General features: G+C 36.3%; 1 protein-coding gene across 1 annotated transcript in view; it reads right to left on the reverse strand.

The window, feature by feature from the left end:
• Window positions 1-19079, reverse strand: part of THSD7B (thrombospondin type 1 domain containing 7B) — an 899070-nt gene that overhangs the window by 102900 nt on the left and 777091 nt on the right. Inside the window, exon 16 of the mRNA XM_052635756.1 lies at window positions 18092-18242. Within this exon, the coding sequence (XP_052491716.1) occupies window positions 18092-18242 (151 nt within the window). The remainder of the gene's footprint in view (window positions 1-18091; window positions 18243-19079) is intronic.

The following is a 19079-nucleotide window of genomic DNA, read 5'->3' on the forward strand; positions in this document are numbered from 1 at the left end:
ACATCAAAAAAAAATCATAATTAAAATGGCAAAAGTTAAAGATAAAAAGAGAATTCTAAATGCAGCAAAAGAAAATCACAGTGCATATAAAAGGGTATCTCCTTAAGGTTGTCAGCTGACTTCTCTATGGAAACTTTTGAGGCAGAAAGGTGTGGCATGATATATTTGAAATGCTGAAATGGAACATCCTGCACCTAGGATACTCTACCCAGTAAGATTATTTATAAATAAAGAGAAATAAAGAATATTTCAGGTAAGTAAAAACTAAAATAATTCATTGATCCTAACCTATCCTAAAAGAAATGATAAAAGGGCTTTCTAAGCAGAGGAAAAAAGAACATACAGGAAAGGGAAAATTCCACCAGGAAAGGCAAATATATAGTAATGATTGAGGGTCAACCACTTAAATAAGTAAGTATGGAGATTAAAAGATTAAAACAATTGTAAAAGCAAATATAGCTATAATGAACAGTAAAGTGATAAGCATAAAGATGCAAAATATGATAAAATCACAAAATGTGGGGGGAGTAAGAAATATAAATCTTGTAGGATGTTTGAACATTAACAATTATTGATTTATAACTTGATATAGGTCAATGTATATGAACCCCATGGTAGTCATGGATCAAAATCTATAATAATTAAACAAAATTAAAAAGAAACACAAATATATTCCTAAAGTAAGTTGTCAGTCTGTGGGCGAAAAAAACAAGAAGAATCTATGAACAGAAAGAGTTAAAAAGCATCTGGAAAAAAAGATATGAAATAGGTACATGCTCTCAATAATTACTTTAAATATCAATGAATTGGACAAATATTTACTGGGTAGCAAAACAAGACCATTCAATATGCTGCCAACGAGAGACTCATTTTAGACCTAAAGAAACACATAGACTGAAAGTGAGGGCATTAAAAATATTTCATGAAAAATTAAAAGAAAATAAAGTAGAGGTAGCAATACTCATATCAGATAAAATGAACTTTAAAACAAAGGCTGTTACAAAAGGTAAAGAAGGGCATTATATAATGATAAAGGGATCAATACAAGAAGAGGGTTTACACTCATTAACATATGTGCACCAAATATAGGAGCACTTAAATACATAAAGCAAATACTGAGAGTCATAGGAGCAGAAACTGACAATATTACAATAGTGGTAGTGAATTTTAATACCTCATTTACATAAATGGACAGATCATCCGGGGGGGTGGGGGGTGGGGAATCAATAAGGCAACAGTGGTCTTACATGACACAATAGGCAAGGAGAACTTAACAGACATCTACAAGATATTACATTCCAAAACAGCAGAAAACATATTCTTTTCAAGTACACATGGGATGTTCTATAGATCACATGCTAAATCACAAAACAAATCTCAACAAATTAAGAGGACAGAAATTATATCAAGCATTTTTTCCAACAACAATGTTATGAAACTAGGTATCAATTATAGAAAGATAAATAACAAACAATGGGAAAATAACGAACACACGGAGACTGAACAACAACATGCTACTAAAAAACCAATGGGTCAATGAAGATGCAAACATAATACTCAAAAATCTATGGGGACGCAGTATAGCAGATCTCAGAGGGAAGTTTATAACCATGCAGTCCTTCCTCAAGGAACAAGAACAACCTCAAAAAGCTTAACACTACCTACAAGAACTAGAAAAGAACAATCAAAACCCAAAGTCAGCAGAAGGAAGAAAATAAAAAAGATCAGAGAAGGAATAAAATCATGATTAAAAAAAAGATCAGTGAAACCAAGAGGTAGTTTTTTTAAAAAAGATAAACAAAATTGATAAACCTTTTCCATAAGCTCACCAAGAAGAAAAGAGAGGGAAACAAATAAAGAAAATAAGAAGTGAAAGATGAGGAATGACGAGTGATACCACAGAAATTTAAAAAATATTCAGAAGATAAAACATAGCTATATGTCAACAAATTAGACAACCTAGAAGAAACGGCACCTCCATGTATCACAACCTTGTCATGGCAGTGGGGGTTTAACTCAAGGCAGCTATGAGCCATGCCATGCAGGGCCAGCCACGATGGATGGATCACAGTGGGGAGTTCTGACAAAAAGTGTTCCACCGGAAGAAGGAATGGCAGACAGCTCCAGTATCCTTGCTGCAAGAACCCCACAAAAGGTATGAAAAGGCAAAAGGACGTGACAGCAAAAGACAAGGCCCCCAGGGAAAAAGATGTCCAGTATGCTACTGGGGAAGAACAGAGGGCGATTACTACTAGCTCCAGAAGCAATGAAATGGCTGGGCCAAAGTGGAAAAGACGATCAGTGTCTGGTGGTGAAAATCAAGTCTGATGCTGCAAAGAACAGTCTGGCATAGGAACCTGGAATGTTAGGTCCATGAATCATGGTATATCGGACATGGTCAAGGAGGAGATGGCAGGAGTGGACATAGACATCTTAGGAATAAGTGAACTAAAATAGACAGGCATGGACAAATGTAATTCAGATGTGCAAATTTAATTAAGATGAACATTGTATCTACTACTGTGGACAAAAATCCCTTAGAAGAAATGGAGTAACTCTCAGAGTCAACAAAAGAGCCTGAAATGCATTAGCTGGATGCAGTCTCAAAAATAACAGAATGATCTTCATTCGTTTCCAAGGCAAACCATTCAACATCACAGTAATCCAAGTCTATGCTGGAATTAAGACTGCCAGGAGAATAGCAATAACCTCAGGTATGCAGATGACACCAACCTTGTGGCAGAAAGACATGAGGAACGAAGAGCCTCTTGATGAAAGTGAAAGATGAGAGTGAAAAACACTAGCTTAAAACTCACCATTCAGAAAACGAAGATCATGGCATCTGGTCCCATCACTTCATGGCAAAAAGATGGGGGAAAAACGGAAACACTGACAAGCTTTATTTTTTTGGGCTCCAAACTCACCGTAGATGGTGACTGCAGCCATGAAATTAAAAGATGCTTGCTCCTTGGAAGAAAAGCTATGACCAACCTAGACAGCACATTAGAAAGCAGAGACAGTACTTTGCTGACAAAGGTCCATCTAATCAAAGCTATGGTTTTTCCAGCAGTCACGTATGGGTGTGAGAGTTGGACTGTAAAAAAATTTGAGTGCCGAAGAATTGATGCTTTTGGGTTTTGGAGAAGACTCTTGAGAGTCCTTTGGACTGTAAGCAGATCAAGCCAGTCAATCCTAAAGGAAATCAGTTCTGAATATTCACTGGAAGGACTGATGCTGAAGCTGAAGCTATAATACTCTGGCCACCTGATGCAAAGAATTGACTCATTTGAAAAGACCTTGATGCTGGGAAAGACTGAAGGCAGGAGGAGAAGGGGAAAACAGAGGATGAGATGGTTTAATGTCATCACTGACTCAATGGACATGACTTTGAGCAAGCTCTTGGAGTTGGTGATGGACAGGGAAGCCTGACATGCTGCAGTCCACAAGGCTGAAAAGAGTCAGACATGACTGACTGGCTGAACTGAACTGAACTGATGCCCCAACCTCTGGTGTCAAAGAAACTTAAGTTGATTAGTTCTATGAAATCTTATAAGACCTTCGAGGTCTAACACTAAAAAACACATCTTTTTCACCATACGGGATTGGAATGCAAAAGTAAGAAGTCAAGAGATCGCTGGAGTAAAAGGCAAGGTTGGTCATGGAGTACCAAATGAAGCTGGGCAAAAGCTAACAGAGTTTTGTCAATAGAACACATTGGTCAGAGCAAACACCCCTTTACAATACAAGAGAATAGCTGAAATACCTCAGCTCCCAAATTCATTCTACAAGGCCATCATTACCCTGATACTGAAACCAGAGAAAGACACTACAAAAAAGAAAATTACCAGCCAAAAACTATGATGGATATAGCTGAAAATATCCTCAACAAAATATTAGCAAAACAAATCCAACAACATATAAAAAGGACCATATGCCATGATCAAGTAGGATTTATATCAGATCATCAATTACTGTGATGTACCACATGAACAGAAGGAAAGATGAATATTGCAAGATCATCTCAATAGATACAGAAAAAGAATTTGACAAAATTCAACATTATACATGATAAAAACTCTCATCCAAGTGTGTATTGAGGTAATTTTCCTCTATATAATAAAGGCAATTTATGACAAACACTTAACTAACATCATACTTGACAGTGAAAAGCTGAAAGTCTTTCCTCTAAATTCAGGAATAAGACAAAGATGCCCACTCTTAACATGCCCTCGTGATTTCAAAACAACAAATAAATAAAAGATAATCAAATTGGAAAGAAGTAAAACTGTCACTACTAGAAAATGACATGATACTTTGTACAGAAAACATTAAAGTCTCCACCTGAGAATTATTAGAATGAATAAATTCAGCAAAGTTTCAGGATACCCTATTAATATACAGAAATCTGTTTCTTTTCAATACACTAATACTGAACTATAGGAATGAGAAAGTAAAAAGGCAATCCTGTTTAAAATCGTATCAAAAAGAATAAAATCCCTATGTATAAACTTAATCAATAGATGAAAGTCCTGTAGTCTGAAAACTATAAAGTGTTTATAAAGGAAATTGAAGATGACATAAAGAAATGGAAAGCTATTCTAGTGCTCTTGGGTTGGAAGTGAAGTCACTCAGTCGTGTCCAACTCTTTGTGACTCCATGGACTGTAGCCTACCACACTCCTCTGTCCATGGGATTTTCCAGTCAAGAGTACTGGAGTGGGCTGCCATTTGCCATACTGCCCAAAGCAATCTACATATTTGATGCAATACCAATCAAAATAACCATGATATTTTTTACAAAACTGGAACAAATAATCCTAAAATTCATATGGAATCACAAAAGATCTCTAATTGCCAAAGTGACCTTTAGAAAGAAGAACAAAGGTGTAGGTATTACACTTCCTGATTATAGACTGTACCGCAAAAAGACATCTTAGGAATGCCTAAATAATAGCTGGTAATAGTCTAAATAATAGCTAGGTAATAATTGTTATATGTAGATATTTTAATGATAGCCATGCTGAGTGGTGTGAAGTGGTATCTCATTGTGGTTTTGATTCACATTTCTCTAATAATTAGTGATATTCAGAATCTTTTCATGTGCCTGCTATCCATTTGAAAAAAAAAAGTCTATTCAGTTCTTCTGCCCATTTTCCTTCTGCCCATTCTCCCTGGTGATAATACCAGATAATAATTCCTGGTAGCTACAGGAATCAAAATAGAATGGTGCTGGCACAAAAACACAGATCAATGGAACAAAACTGAGAGCCCAGAAATAAACTGACACACCTATGTGGGTTTCCCTGGTGACTCAGACGGTAAAGAATCCACCTGCAATGTGGGAGACCTGGGTTCTATCCCTAGGTTGGGAAGATCCCCTGGAGGAGGGCATGGCAACCCACTCCAGTATTCTTGACTGGGGAATCCCCATGGACAGAGGAGCCTGGCAGGCTACAGTCCATGTGGTAGTAAAGAGTTAAGACACGAATGAGTGACTAAGCACACAGCACCTATGGTTAATTAATCTACAATAAAGGAGGCCAGAATATACAATAGATTAAAGACATTCTTTTCAATAAGTAGTTCTGGGAAAACTTGACCGCTAAATGAAAAACAGTGAGATTAGAACATTACCCCACACATACACAAAAATAAACTCAAATGGATTAAAAACCTAAATGTAAGATCTGCAGCCATAAAACTCATAGAAGTGAACATAGGCAGAAGACTATATAATATAAATCCACAGCACTATTTTGGGGGGAATTTATCTCCGAAAGTGAAAGAAATAAAAGTGAAAATAAGCAAATGGGACAGACTCAAACATTTTTACATATCAGGGAAACTGGACAAAATGGAAAGACAATCTATGGAATGGGAGAAAGGACTTATAAAAGATATGACTAACAGGGGGTTAGTATCCAAACTATACAAATAATTCATACAACATAATGCCAAAAACAAACAACCCAAACAAAGAAAATGGGCAGAAGAACTGAATAGACATTTTTTTTTCAAATGGATAACAGGCACATGACAAGATTCTGAATATCACTAATTGTTAGAGAAATGTGACTCAAAACCACAATGAGACACCACTTCATACCAGTCAGCGTGGCTATCATTCAAATATCTACATATAACAGATGGTGGCAAGGGTGTGGAGAAAAGGAAACCCTTGTACACTGTTGGTGCAAATGTAAATTAGTCCAGTCACTACAGAAAACAGTATGGAGGTTCCTCACAAAACTAAAAATAGAACTACCATATGAATCAACAGTTCACTCCCGGCCACATACCCAGAAAAAACAGATAAAAGCAACCAAAACCTTCCTAAGACAGTAATTCAAAAAGATGCATACACCCCAGTGTTGATATTAGTACTATTTACAGTATCCAAGATATGGAAGCAACCTCAATGTCCATCAATAGACAAATGGATGAAGAAGATGTGTTTTATGAATACAATGAAATATTATTATTCAGCCCTTAAAATGAATGAAATTTTGGCATTTAAAGAAATGTGGATGAACCTAGAGAATATTATGCTTAGTGAAATAAGTAAGACAGAGAAACACAAATACTGTAAGATACCACTTATATGTGGAATCTAAAAAAAATGAAGTGAATGTATATAGCAAAACAGAGATAAAATCATAGATACAGAAAGCCAACTAGTGATTACCAGTGGGGACAGGTAAGTAGAAGAGATAAAAACTGTTATGTATAAAATAGGTAAGTAATAATTATACTTTACATAAAATAGGGGATTATAGCCATTATCTTATAATAACTTTCAATGGAGTATAATCTGTAAAATACTGAATCACTATGCTATTCACTTGAAAGGAATATAACACTGTAAACAAACTAAATTTTAATTTAAAAAAATGGCTCAAACATATTATGATAAACACCAGGAAAAAACTGAAATAATTTTAATTTGATTTTTAGCATTATTTAGAGAGCTCTCTCTAATAAAATATGTCCAGAGAAAGTTATGTAAATATCAAAAAGTTAGATAAAAGTAATTATTTGCAGGTTATATGATTATATATAGTTTGCATGATCATATGATTAGGAAAACCTAAATATGTGAACCAATAAAGAAAGCAACCAAAATAAAATTTAGGAAATATGGTGAATGCAAGATATACATAAAACATCCAATAGTTTAATTAGACACCAGCCCAGAGTTCAAGAAACAAAATATTATCAACCCTGCCTAAGCCCAGATCATGCCTTCTACTAGTCACTAACCACCCTGAGACACTCTGAATGCTATATTGTTAAACTTTTGTTTTTAATTAAATTTTTTGTCTTCCATATAAGTATGCTGAAGTCTGTTTTGCCACACAGTGAAGTTACTTGTGAATCTCCTTGATCCTTCTAGGTTTTGTATAAATTTTATTAGGGTAATTCTAGAGTAGACTTTAGCGCTACGTTAGCCCTCCTCCTAAGGCAGAACCCTTGTTAGATCCTTAAGAGCTTGCAGAACTACTTCTTTACAGGTTGGATAGAATTACAATATCTCTCAGACTTAGGTGATCTGTGGAATGTGTACAGCTTGTAGCTCCCCAGGAGCCATTTCTTGTGTGGACTTATGCAGTTTTACTCCATGGATGAGTAAATTAGTATTTAAATAAGAATTTAAAGAGACCTCCATCTAGATGTCTACAGGATTGGGCAAAAATGTTTGTTCAAGTTTTTCTGTAATATCTTTTGGAAAAATCAGAACAAACTTTTTGGCCAACAATAGATTTCTTCATTTGCCTAGCTAAAGAGGAACTAAAGAGCATCTTGAGGAAAGTGAAAGAGGAGAGTGAAAAAGCTGGCTTAAAACTCAGCATTCAAAAAATGAAGATCATGACATCTGGTCCCATAACTTCATAGCAAATAGATGGGGAAACAATGGAAATTTTATTTTCTTGTTCTCCAAAATCACCACATATGGTGACTGCAGCCATGAAATTAAAAGACGCTTGTTTCTTGTAAGAAAAGCTAGACAAGCAGAGACATTCCTTTCTGACAAAGGTCCATCTATCTAGTCAAAGCTATGGTTTTTCCAGTAGTCATGTATGGATGTGACAGTTGGACCATAAAGAAAGCTGAGCATAGAAGAATTGATGCTTTTAATCTGTGGTGTTGGAGAAGATTCCTGAGAGTCCTTTGGACTGCAAGGAGATTGAACCAATCAATCCTAAAGGAGATCAGTCCTCAATATTCATTGGAAGGACTGATACTGAAGCTGAAGCTACGATACGTTAGCCACCTGATGCAAAGAATTGACTCATTGGAAAAGATCCTGATGCTGGGAAAGACTGAAGGCAGGAGGAGAAAGGGACAACAGAGAATGAGATGGTTGGATGTCATCACTGACTCGATGGACATGAGTTTGAACAAGCTCTGGGAGTTGGTGATGGACAGGGAAACCTGGTGTGCTGCAGTCCATGAGGTCATAAAGAGTCGGACACGACTGACTGACTGAACTGAACTGACCCTCTTCAGTTGGAGAAGAAATGGCAACCCAACTCAGTATTCTTGCCTGGGAAATCTCATGGACGGAGAAGCCTGGCAGGCCACAGTCCATGGGGTTGCAGAGAGTCAGGTATGACTTCACGATGGAGCACACACACACACCCCTTCAGTAGTTTACTCTTCAGACTTCAGCCATGTCCTCTCTGACGTTTGACCTCTGCCTCCTCATGATCTTGTAGGCATCACATCCCTGGCATCACCATCCAGACAATCCCTTTAACCCAGAAAGCCATGGTGATTGTAAGACTCACATCATTTGGTTTTCTTCTCTTAGGATCATAGTTGCATGCTACATATGAGCCAATATCTTAAAACTGCTGTTTTGTATATTTTACTCTTTAGTTGTTTACAGTAGGAGCATAAATTCAGTCTAGTCCAAATAAAACAATTGCTATTCCAACCTTGCTAATAGTTTTCTGTCCTCTCTAATCCCTGAACCTTACAATCATACTGCTTTAATTATTAATGAGTTAATTAATTTTTGACACTTTGTTTGAGAATCATGTTTTTCAGTTTTTGAGAACCATCCTCCTACAAAGTACAAAAAATACTGTAGCTGTCTGTTTTTGTTGTAATTAGGCATATTTCTCAGGAAGCTATATAAAAATATTTAGAGATGAGATGAAGTGTGGGATATACTTTAAAGTTACTTTCTTATAGGAGAAGGGATAAGAACCAGGGAAGAAGAAATGAGTAAAACTGTCACGTACATAATTATTGAAGCTGGGTGATCAATATTGAAATTGAGTGATCAATATTGAATTTGAGTGATTAATTTAGGGGGCTTATTATATAATTTTATAAATTATAGAGATAGATAAAGATAGGTAGAAAGAAAGGGAGAGAGAGAGTCAGAGAGTAGAGAGAGATTGAGAGCAATGGAAACCTTATTTTGTACTTTAAATAGGTAATAGTGATAGTCAAAGAAATTGTACTGTATAAAAAGTGATAAACATATTAAACTTTAAAAACTGAAGCAGCTCAAAGGCTGCTTTTATAGGACTGTCATTTGCTGCTAACCTGCGTGAAATGAGACACCTATTTTTGTAGGACCTAATTTGATTGAGGAAATCAGAATAGTTCTGAGTTTTATGAAAGCTCACTGCTCACAGGGGTAAAATACTCCACAAGTCCCTGAGTAATGAGTTATTGGGCTTCTGACAAGAGCCAATATCAGTGTAACAGAGGCAACCAGAATTTTCAATCAGAGCATAGAAAACTATCATCTTTCTCCTCTGGCTTTTAGTTCTGAGCCAAAGAAGAGCACCAGACAGCTTGAGGGTTGTGACCATTAGACATGTCCTCCGGAGACAAATACAGGTTGTCATGTGCATGTTACGGACTGTGAGGAGAGGTTGATGAAGCATTTGGAGATGAAAACTAGTCATAAATATTGGGGTAAATTGCTTCCCTGGAAACATAACTTTCAGAGGCAATGCTAAGGTGCTAAACATGCTGAGTCATCAGTAACTGAACGCCACTGTTGACAGCCCTTACCAAAAATAACACATAAGCACCATGGGAGGGGGGGAAGGTATTTTTCTTAACCTCAAACACTTAATTTTGGAGCACTTATCAGAAAACCAGCATGCATTTCTTTTTCTCTTTTAAAGCAGTGTCTTTTGTCTTCACCTGCAGGGTTAATGGTGGTCTTTATGTGCCTACATATATCTACACTGGTTTCATGAGTGTATGGCACATACATAAAGAATTAAAGAGAAAAGTAAAGTATTGCAAAAAGATGTATTTTGGAAGTACACTAAGACTATGATAGAATCTAGAGTTGATGACACTTAAGCCCTCCATAGTTTGTTTGCAAAATTTCCCTTTGTGCTTTTTCTCCACAGGTTGTTCTGGTGACAATGCAAAGATTTGAGTCTCTGATCATGAAGTTGCATTCAGACCACTGTTTAATGAGTCTCCAATTCTCACAGTGTGAGAGGATGCCCAGTGATGGTACTAGCCTGCCTTTGATGCATTCAGCTGAGAGTGAATCAATTAAAGTTCAAATGGGTTTGCTAAAACTTGAGTCATCGTTCTGGGGAGAGTTTCTGAAGGCTTGCTTCTGTAAAGTTAATAGCAGTTTGGAAATTAATCTCCAAGACCCTCCTTGTTTTTTCTTATCTATATAATTGTTTAAGAAATTTCTTTGTCAAGCCTCCAGGGAGACTCATATATAGAAAATCTTTACTACTCATTGGAAATTTCTTGTAAGAGTTGGCATCATAAATAAACAGAACCATGTAGTCCTTCAGATGTGTCAGGGATGGAGCAGTTTCTGAATTCAGAAATTTGTAAACCTCTCCTGGAGATTTTATGAATATTCATCAGCATAATTTTGAAGTATGAAGGCTCAGGATAAAAACTAGAAAAAATATTAGGTAGATAAGAGAGGAATATTGTGCAATAAACAACAAATTATTATATATATAAAATATAAGTATGTAGATATACATAGATGCATATATATGCATATGTGTTTTTATACACACGAATCTTTAAAGAGTGAACAGGATTTCAAAAACTTTTACATGTATAATTCTACAAGATTCCTTTCACATTAAAGCATTCTACAGAAGTGAGCACAGTGGAATCAAAAAATAAATTACACATATATATTGATTAGTGTGGGTGTGTATATCTCTGTGTCTTATGGGAACAAGAAAAAACAAGAAATGAAAATAAACACACAGTTTTCCATTTTCTTAAAATTCTGTCTTGAATTGTATTTGTTTTTGCTGATCCATTTTTGATCCCCAATTTTTCCCAGGACAGTTACAATGGCTGCATTATAAATTTTAATGCCTCCATCTTAGGTCCTTTTTGTTATACTTGGCACACAATTCAGTTCTTAAACCATGCTGTGTGACAGGAACTAACAAAGTGTTGTAGGTCAATTATATTTCAAAAACAAACTCATAGCAAAAGAGATTAGATTTGTTATTACCAGAACCAGGGGTGCGGAGAGGAAGAACTGGAAGAAGGCAATCACAAGGTACAAACTTCCAGTTGAAAGAGAAATAAGTACTAGGGATATGATGTGCAACATGACACATGTAATTAACACTGCTGTGTGTTATGTATTGAAGTTGCTAAGAGAGTAAATCCTAAGAGTTCTCATCAGAAGATGAAACTTTTTTCTATTTATTTAATCTTGTATCTATATGAATTGATGGAGGTTCACTAATTTTTCTGCGGTAATCAATTCATAATGTGTGTCATTATATCAAATTACATATTAATTTGCAATTAATAAAAAAGTCAAAGCATGAAGCTGTACACCTTAAACTACTCAGTGCTGTATGTCTGTTATATCTCAATAAACATCAATGTAAATTTTTAAAGGCCATTTCCCATCAAAATAAATAAATAAGTAGGATTAAGAAAAAATGTAATTAAAATGAGATTGCCAAAGAATATGATTTGAAGCAATGACTAACAGCCTTGTGACTTAAAGCATGTCCCCAGAATGGCAGAACCAGTATTACCTGGAAAGTTATCAGACATGGAAACTCATGGGAAACACCCCAGACAGACTGACTCAATTTCAGGACTGAGACAGAGGAGCTGGGTAAAAATCATTGACCCAGAGGTTAGAAAGTATATTTTTAATTATTTTATATGGTGCCTACCATCTTATTAGTGAACACTGTGTGAACTAATAAACAGACTGCTAGTAATTATTGAATCCTTTGCTACACCTGCTGCTGCTAAGTCACTTCAGTCTAAACAGTATGTATTTACAAAAGATACTGAGAACTGTCAACTCCTCGATGCACTGATAGTCCGGATATATATGTTTGGCCTCAGAATATAAGACAAATACGGGGAATCAAGAAACAGTTTTAATTAGTTAACTGGTTTTGCTAAGTTTCTTTCATTAACTGCCAAATTGATTTACTTAACTATGTTTTAAAATATTAAGCTTATTTCACATTAAATAACTTTATTATAACTAAATCAAAATATAAATTTCAGATTTTGTGGGTGTATAAGATAAATGTGCATTTGTCTCAAAAATATTTTGGCTTTAAAAAAATTATTTTCTGTTTGTATGTTTATGTATTTATCTTTAAAGAACTGACCTGGGGGGAAAAAAAGGAATAAGAAAAAAATTACACAGTGAATTGGTTTCATTAACATATGTCACACTGCAGACTGTCAAAGGAGAACTTGGCAAATAATGGCCAATATTTAGAATCAGCACACAGTACACAGAATAATTTACAATAATTGTTTCCGTTTTGCTCAGAAAATGTTCACTGAAGTGCTCGTTAAACTTCAGGCACACAGATTCAGCTCACTAACTTCGTATAATCATGATGATGATCACCATTGAGCACCACTTAAAGTACCCATGATATTGGGGCATTATGCTAAGATGCCACAATTTATTAAAATGATGCAACATATTTGAAGATAGGGAAAATAATCAGGCACGAGCCCTGATTACCTTTCTTTTCCATTTTAATGTCTTTATTTACACTGGAAAGCAGTATGCATCTGAGAAAGAATGAGGCCATTGTGGTTGGATAGACCTGAGTGACCGTGGGTAAGTGTTCTGACATCATAGCAAAGTGCAGTTATGAAACTCCAGCACAGTGTCAGTTACATACGGTGGGCTCAATGACAGTATTGTCGTTGTTGTCAGAGATATTATTATTAATATGTAACTTAGAAGGAATATAAACACCTGAAGAAACAACTCCCTCACTTCATGCTGATAGGCGAGTAAATGTGTCATCTTCTAGACACATGAAAGGAGGTTAAACTATCTTCTCCAGCTCCAGTTTCTAAACACTCCAAAAATAGAGTGCTTATGTTTAGAGAAGCAAACCTGAAAGAAAATTGCCTCCAAGAAACTTGAAGAAGGAAATGCAGAATGCCAGGCCATCATAACATGCTCCTGAGACAAGCATTTCAGCCGTCAGTGGCAAGACACATTGACTTAAAGGGGCAATGTTTTCATGGCCAAGTGATCATAGCTTAATGGAGTTTTCTGTGAGCAAACTAGAAAAAAAAAAGTGAGGGAGGTAGTTATTGTTGTTGTTCAGCCATTCAGTCACATCCTACTCTTTGAGATCCCATGGATTGCAGCACGCCAGGCTTCCCTGTCCTTCACCATCTCTGGGAGTTTGCTCAAACTCATGTCCATCGAGTCAGTGATGCCATCCAACCATCTCATCCTCTGTCTTCCCCTTCTCCTCCTGCCTTCAATCTTTCCCAGCATCAGGGTCTTTTCTAATGAATTGGCTCTTCACATTAGGTGACCAAAGTATTGGAGTTTCAGCTTCAGCATCAATCCTTCCAAAAAATATTCAAAGTTATTTCCTTTAGGAGTGACATGATTGATCTCCTTTCAGTCTAAGGGACCCTTAAGAGTCTTCTACTGCACCACAGTTCAAAAGGATCAGTTCTTTGGTGGTCAGCCTTCTTTATGGGTACAACTCTCACATCCATACATGACTACTGGAAAAAACATTGCTTTGACTAGACAGACCTTAGTCACTGAAGTAATGTCTCTGATTCTTAATATGCTGTCTAGACTTATCATAGCTTTCCTTTCAAGGAGCAAATGTCTTTTAATTTCATGGCTGCAGTCACCATCTGCAGTGATTTTGGAGCACAAGAAAATAAAGTCTGTCACCAGTTCCATTATTTCCCCATCTATTTGCCATTTAGTGATGAGACTGGATACCATGATCTTAGTTTTGTGAATGTTGAGTTTTAAATCAGCTTTTATTTCTCTTTTACATTCTTCAAAAGGCTCTTTAATGCCTCTTCACTTTCTGCCATAAGGGTGGTGTCATCTGCATATCTGAGTTATTGATAATTCTACCAGCAATCCTGATTCTGACTTGTGCTTTACCCAGCCCAGCATTTTGCATAATGTACTTTGCATATAAGTTAAATAAGGGAAGGTGACAATATACAGCCTTTACATACTCCTTTCCCAATTTTGAACCAGTCTGTTATTCCATGTCCAGTTCTAACTCTTGCTTATTGACCTGCATATAAGTTTCTCAGGAGGCAGATCAGGTGGTCTGGTATTCCCATCTCTAAGAATTTTCCAGTTTGTTGTGACCACACAGTCAAAGGCTTTAATGTAGTCAATGAAGCAGAACTAAGTGTTTTTCTGGAATTCTCTTGTTTTTTTTTTCTATAATCCAACAGACGTTGGAAATTTGATCTCTGGTTCCTCTGCCTTTTTTAAATCCAGCTTGAACATCTGGAAGTTCTCAGTTCAGGTACTGTTGAAGCCTAGCTTGGAGAATATTGAGCATGAAGCTGAATGATTCTATGAAGACCTACAAGACCTTCTAGAAATAAGACCAAAAAATGATGTCCTTTTCATCATAGGGGATTGGAATGCAAAAGTAGGAAGTCAAGAGATTCCTGGAATAACAGACAAGTTTGACTTTGGAGTACGAGATGAAACAGGACAAAGGTTAATGAAGATTTGCCAAGAGAATGCACTGGTCATAGCAAACATCCTCTTCCAAGGACACAAGACACAACTCTACATAGAGACATCACCGGATGGTCAATACCGAAATGAGATTGGTTATATTCTTTGCAGATGTAGATGCAGAAGCTCTATACAGTCAGCGAAACAAGTCCAGGAACTGACTGTGGCTCAGATCATGAAATCCTTATTGCAATACTCATAGGAAGATAGTAACCTTTACAATTAAACTTCTTAAGGTTGCTAATTCTTCTGCAAGTTGATTAATAAACAATATATGCTGCCACACTTTCTAAAGTGTGAATTTATGTCCTCAGTCATGGAATAATCATACAGATAGCTCAAGTAACTAGCTTTGTTCTTGAAACAAATGTTGCATCTTAAAGAAATAAGTGTTGAGTCTAAATCCACCTTTATTCTTCTAAGATAAGTGAGCTGAGAATGTGAGATCAAAGGCACTGGCTCCATCAGATGACTCATTAACTGCTCCATCACTTACAAAATGTGAAACCTTATGCAAGCTACTTTAAGAGCCTTGCTGAGAATCAGTTTCTTCAGCTATACAATGGGACTGATAACACTATGTACTTAAGTAGGATTATTGCAAAGGCTAAAGGAAAGCATTCTTACTCGTGCCTTGCACAAAATAAGTGTTCATGAAATGTTAATTTTTATTATATTCAAGTTACACACAAAATATATGACTTAGTAGGACATTCCGTTTCTACAAGTTACCTTTAATTGGTGCCTCTTTATCTTAACATTGTATGAATCTATCCCCAAAGAACAAAGGGATTTTCTATGACTCAGCAGGTAAAGAAATCGCCAGCAATAAAAGAGACAAAGGAGATACAGGTTCAATCCCTGGGTTAGGAAGATCTCCTGGAGGAGGAACTGGCAAACTACTCCAGTATTCTCACCTGAAAAATCCCAGAGGAGTCTGGCAAGCTAAAGTCCATGGGTTGCAAAGAGTTGGATACAACTAAGCGACTAAACACAAAAGAACAGGGACAAAGTCTTTCATGAAAAGAATTACAGAAACATCAAAGATAAAATTGCAATAATTAATAAGGACTCAATAGTCAAAAACTGCAAATATAGCATATTAACTAATTTCAAAAATATTTTCCAGGCAAAACATTATTTGACATAAATCACACCAATGTTTTTTAGTTCAGTATCCCAAGGCAATAGAAACAAAACCAAAAATAAACAAATGGGACCTAATGAAACCTAAAAGCTTTTGAGTAGCAAAGGACACCATAAACAAAATGAGAAGACAACCTATGAAATGGTAAGAAATATTTGCAAATTATGTGACTGACAAGGGCTTAATTTCCAAAACATACAAGCAGCTCATATAATTCAACAACAAAGAAACAAACAACCCAATCAAAAAATGGCAGAATAGATATTTCTCCAAAGAAGACATGCAGGTGGCTAATAGGCATATGAGAAGATGCTCAATGTCAATAATTATTACAGAAATGTGAATCAAACTGCAATGAGGTACCACCTCACACCAGTCAGAACGGCCATTACTGAAAGCTCTCAAGTAACAAGTGCTGGAGAATGTGTGGAGAAAACACAACCATCTTATACTGTGGGAATGTAAGTTGGTGCAGCCACTATGGAAACAAGGATGGAGGTTTCTCAAAAATACCAAACTTACAGTTGCCATATGATCTAGCAATCTTACTCCTGGGCATATATCCAGAAAAAAACTATAATTCAAAAAGATGCATGCATCCCTATGTTCACAGCAGCACTATTTACAGTAGCCAAGGCATGGAAACAACATAAATGTACATAGATGAATGGACAAATAAAATGTGGTACATATATACAATGGAATATTACTCAGCCATCAAAAAGAGTGAAATAGTGCCACTTGCATCAACACAGATGGACCTAGAGATTATCATACCAAATGACGTAAGTCAGAAAGACAAATACCATATGATATCATTTATACGTGGAATCTAAAATACAATACTAACCAACATATCTATGAAAGATAAACAGACTCAGATATAGAGAAAGAGACCTGTGGTTGTCACAGTGGGGAGGGGAGGGAAAGAATGCAAGTTTGAGATTAGGAAAGGCAAACTATTATATATAGGATGCATAAACAACAAGGTCCTACTGTATAGTACAGGCAGCTATATTCAGTATCCTGTGGTAAACCATAATGGAAAAGAATATGGAAAAGATACATGTATGCATAACTGAGTCACTCTGCTGTACAGAAGAAATTAATGAGGTATTCTAAATCAACTATACTTCAATGAAATTAAAAATGTGTTTTCCATTTTCATACAAAGATTTTCTACAATCTTCGCAAATCAGTATCACCACTGAAATCAAAGTGTCCTAATTCTTTCCTTCCCAACATTTGGAGCCATATAATATGCTCCTTATCCTCATTTTCTCTTTTAGCTTTTTAAGCAGAAACATAAGTCTAAAATATCCAACTTTATCTTCTGAGAATATTAAATTGAACTGTGCTACTTAAAGAATATTTATTTTACTATACTCCTGTTACACTTCCAATTTTTTTTTTTTTTAAAAGAGGGAAAAGGCAAATGCTTTAGACTTTCAAAAAAGGACTTTTTGTCAGGTTTGGAAGAAGAAGAACATGGTGAAAGAACACATGATCTTTGGGAAAACAGCACGAGGCAAAACAGATCATCACTCATCACTAACAGAAGCTAAATAACCCAATGAGGTACTAAGACATACTGATTCTGCCAGGGAAAAATGGAGCAGAGCCAACAGATTATAATGAGGATGATTTTGGTACCAAAGAAGGCCCTTTAATGGTTGGCATACATCTGAATCCTAGTGTGACCATTTTAGGGTCCTTTTCCTCGTTTGTACTCCCAGAATAAAGGCCTTAGAAGAAGCACTGGCATTTTAAATTGCTCTGTCTCACTTGCTGAATTCTTTTTTTTTTTTCTTTCTTAGGCAAAATTATTTTCCCATGTTACAAGAAGGATGCTTTGGAGAGCTGCACTGTAAAAGCGCAGAGAACAAAAGTGATGGCAGTCCTGGAGGATTAGAACAGTGACAAGGGGAGAGAAATTACCTGTGGGCATTTGCTCCAAGGTCCCCACTCAGACATGACACATTCGTTGGGACACAGAAGAGAGCAGGACTGGGTTTCTGGGGGAATCTCATCCTGGTTGCACAGGCTGTTATCCACAGCTCCCCCTTCACCATCAGCAGCATTCATGCATCTATAATGCAAGATCATAAGACAGCTTGAACACTTAAAACAGTGAGGAGTAAGTTTAAAATTGTTATGATATATTCTAATTACTTACCCCTCCAAGATAATTAAACATAAAATAAGACTGATAGAGAAACCAGGGCAAAAAACAAACAAATAAACAGAAAACCTTTCAGTCAGTCAGGCTTTGAGTGAGTGAGTGAAAGTTGCTCAGTCGTGTCCAACTCTGCGATCCCTTGGACTACACAGTCCATGGAATTCTCCAGGCCAGAATACTGGAGTGGTAGCTTTTCCCTTCTCCAGGGGATCTTCCCAACCCAGGGATAGAAGCCAGGTCTCCTGCATTGCAGGTGGATTCTTTACCAGCTGAGCCACAAGGGAAACCCAACCAGGCTTTATTGAGTGGTAACTCAGGGCAGAGCCATTATTCAGCAGAGCAGGGAAAGACTAGAGACAATACTCATCTTTGAAGAACTCTCCATCTAAAGAGAACTATCTACAATATATTTACTTAGGTCTTTTCACTGTAACAAATCTTGAACGTTCTCCTCTGAATAAATTCATCACTTTGTAATAACTAGACCTTGCATTGTTCCTATGACTCTCTCAGACTGTTCCTGGACTTCTAGCTCAGAGCATCTAAGGTTCCCTAGTTTTTGTTCAATATATTTAAGGTCATAGCAAAGTACTGAAAAAACATTTGAACATATTTTTCTTTTAGGTATTTTCTGCATTTCAGTAAGGAATTTTCATATTATAAACCAAAGGGCAACATGCAAGCATTTTCATGCAGCAGTTGAGCATGTGCTACTGATGCACGTATTATTGTTGCTCTGAGATAAAT

The sequence above is a fragment of the Budorcas taxicolor genome, chromosome 2 (genome assembly GCF_023091745.1).
Source record: "Budorcas taxicolor isolate Tak-1 chromosome 2, Takin1.1, whole genome shotgun sequence".
In the NCBI taxonomy this organism is placed as follows: domain Eukaryota; kingdom Metazoa; phylum Chordata; class Mammalia; order Artiodactyla; family Bovidae; genus Budorcas; species Budorcas taxicolor.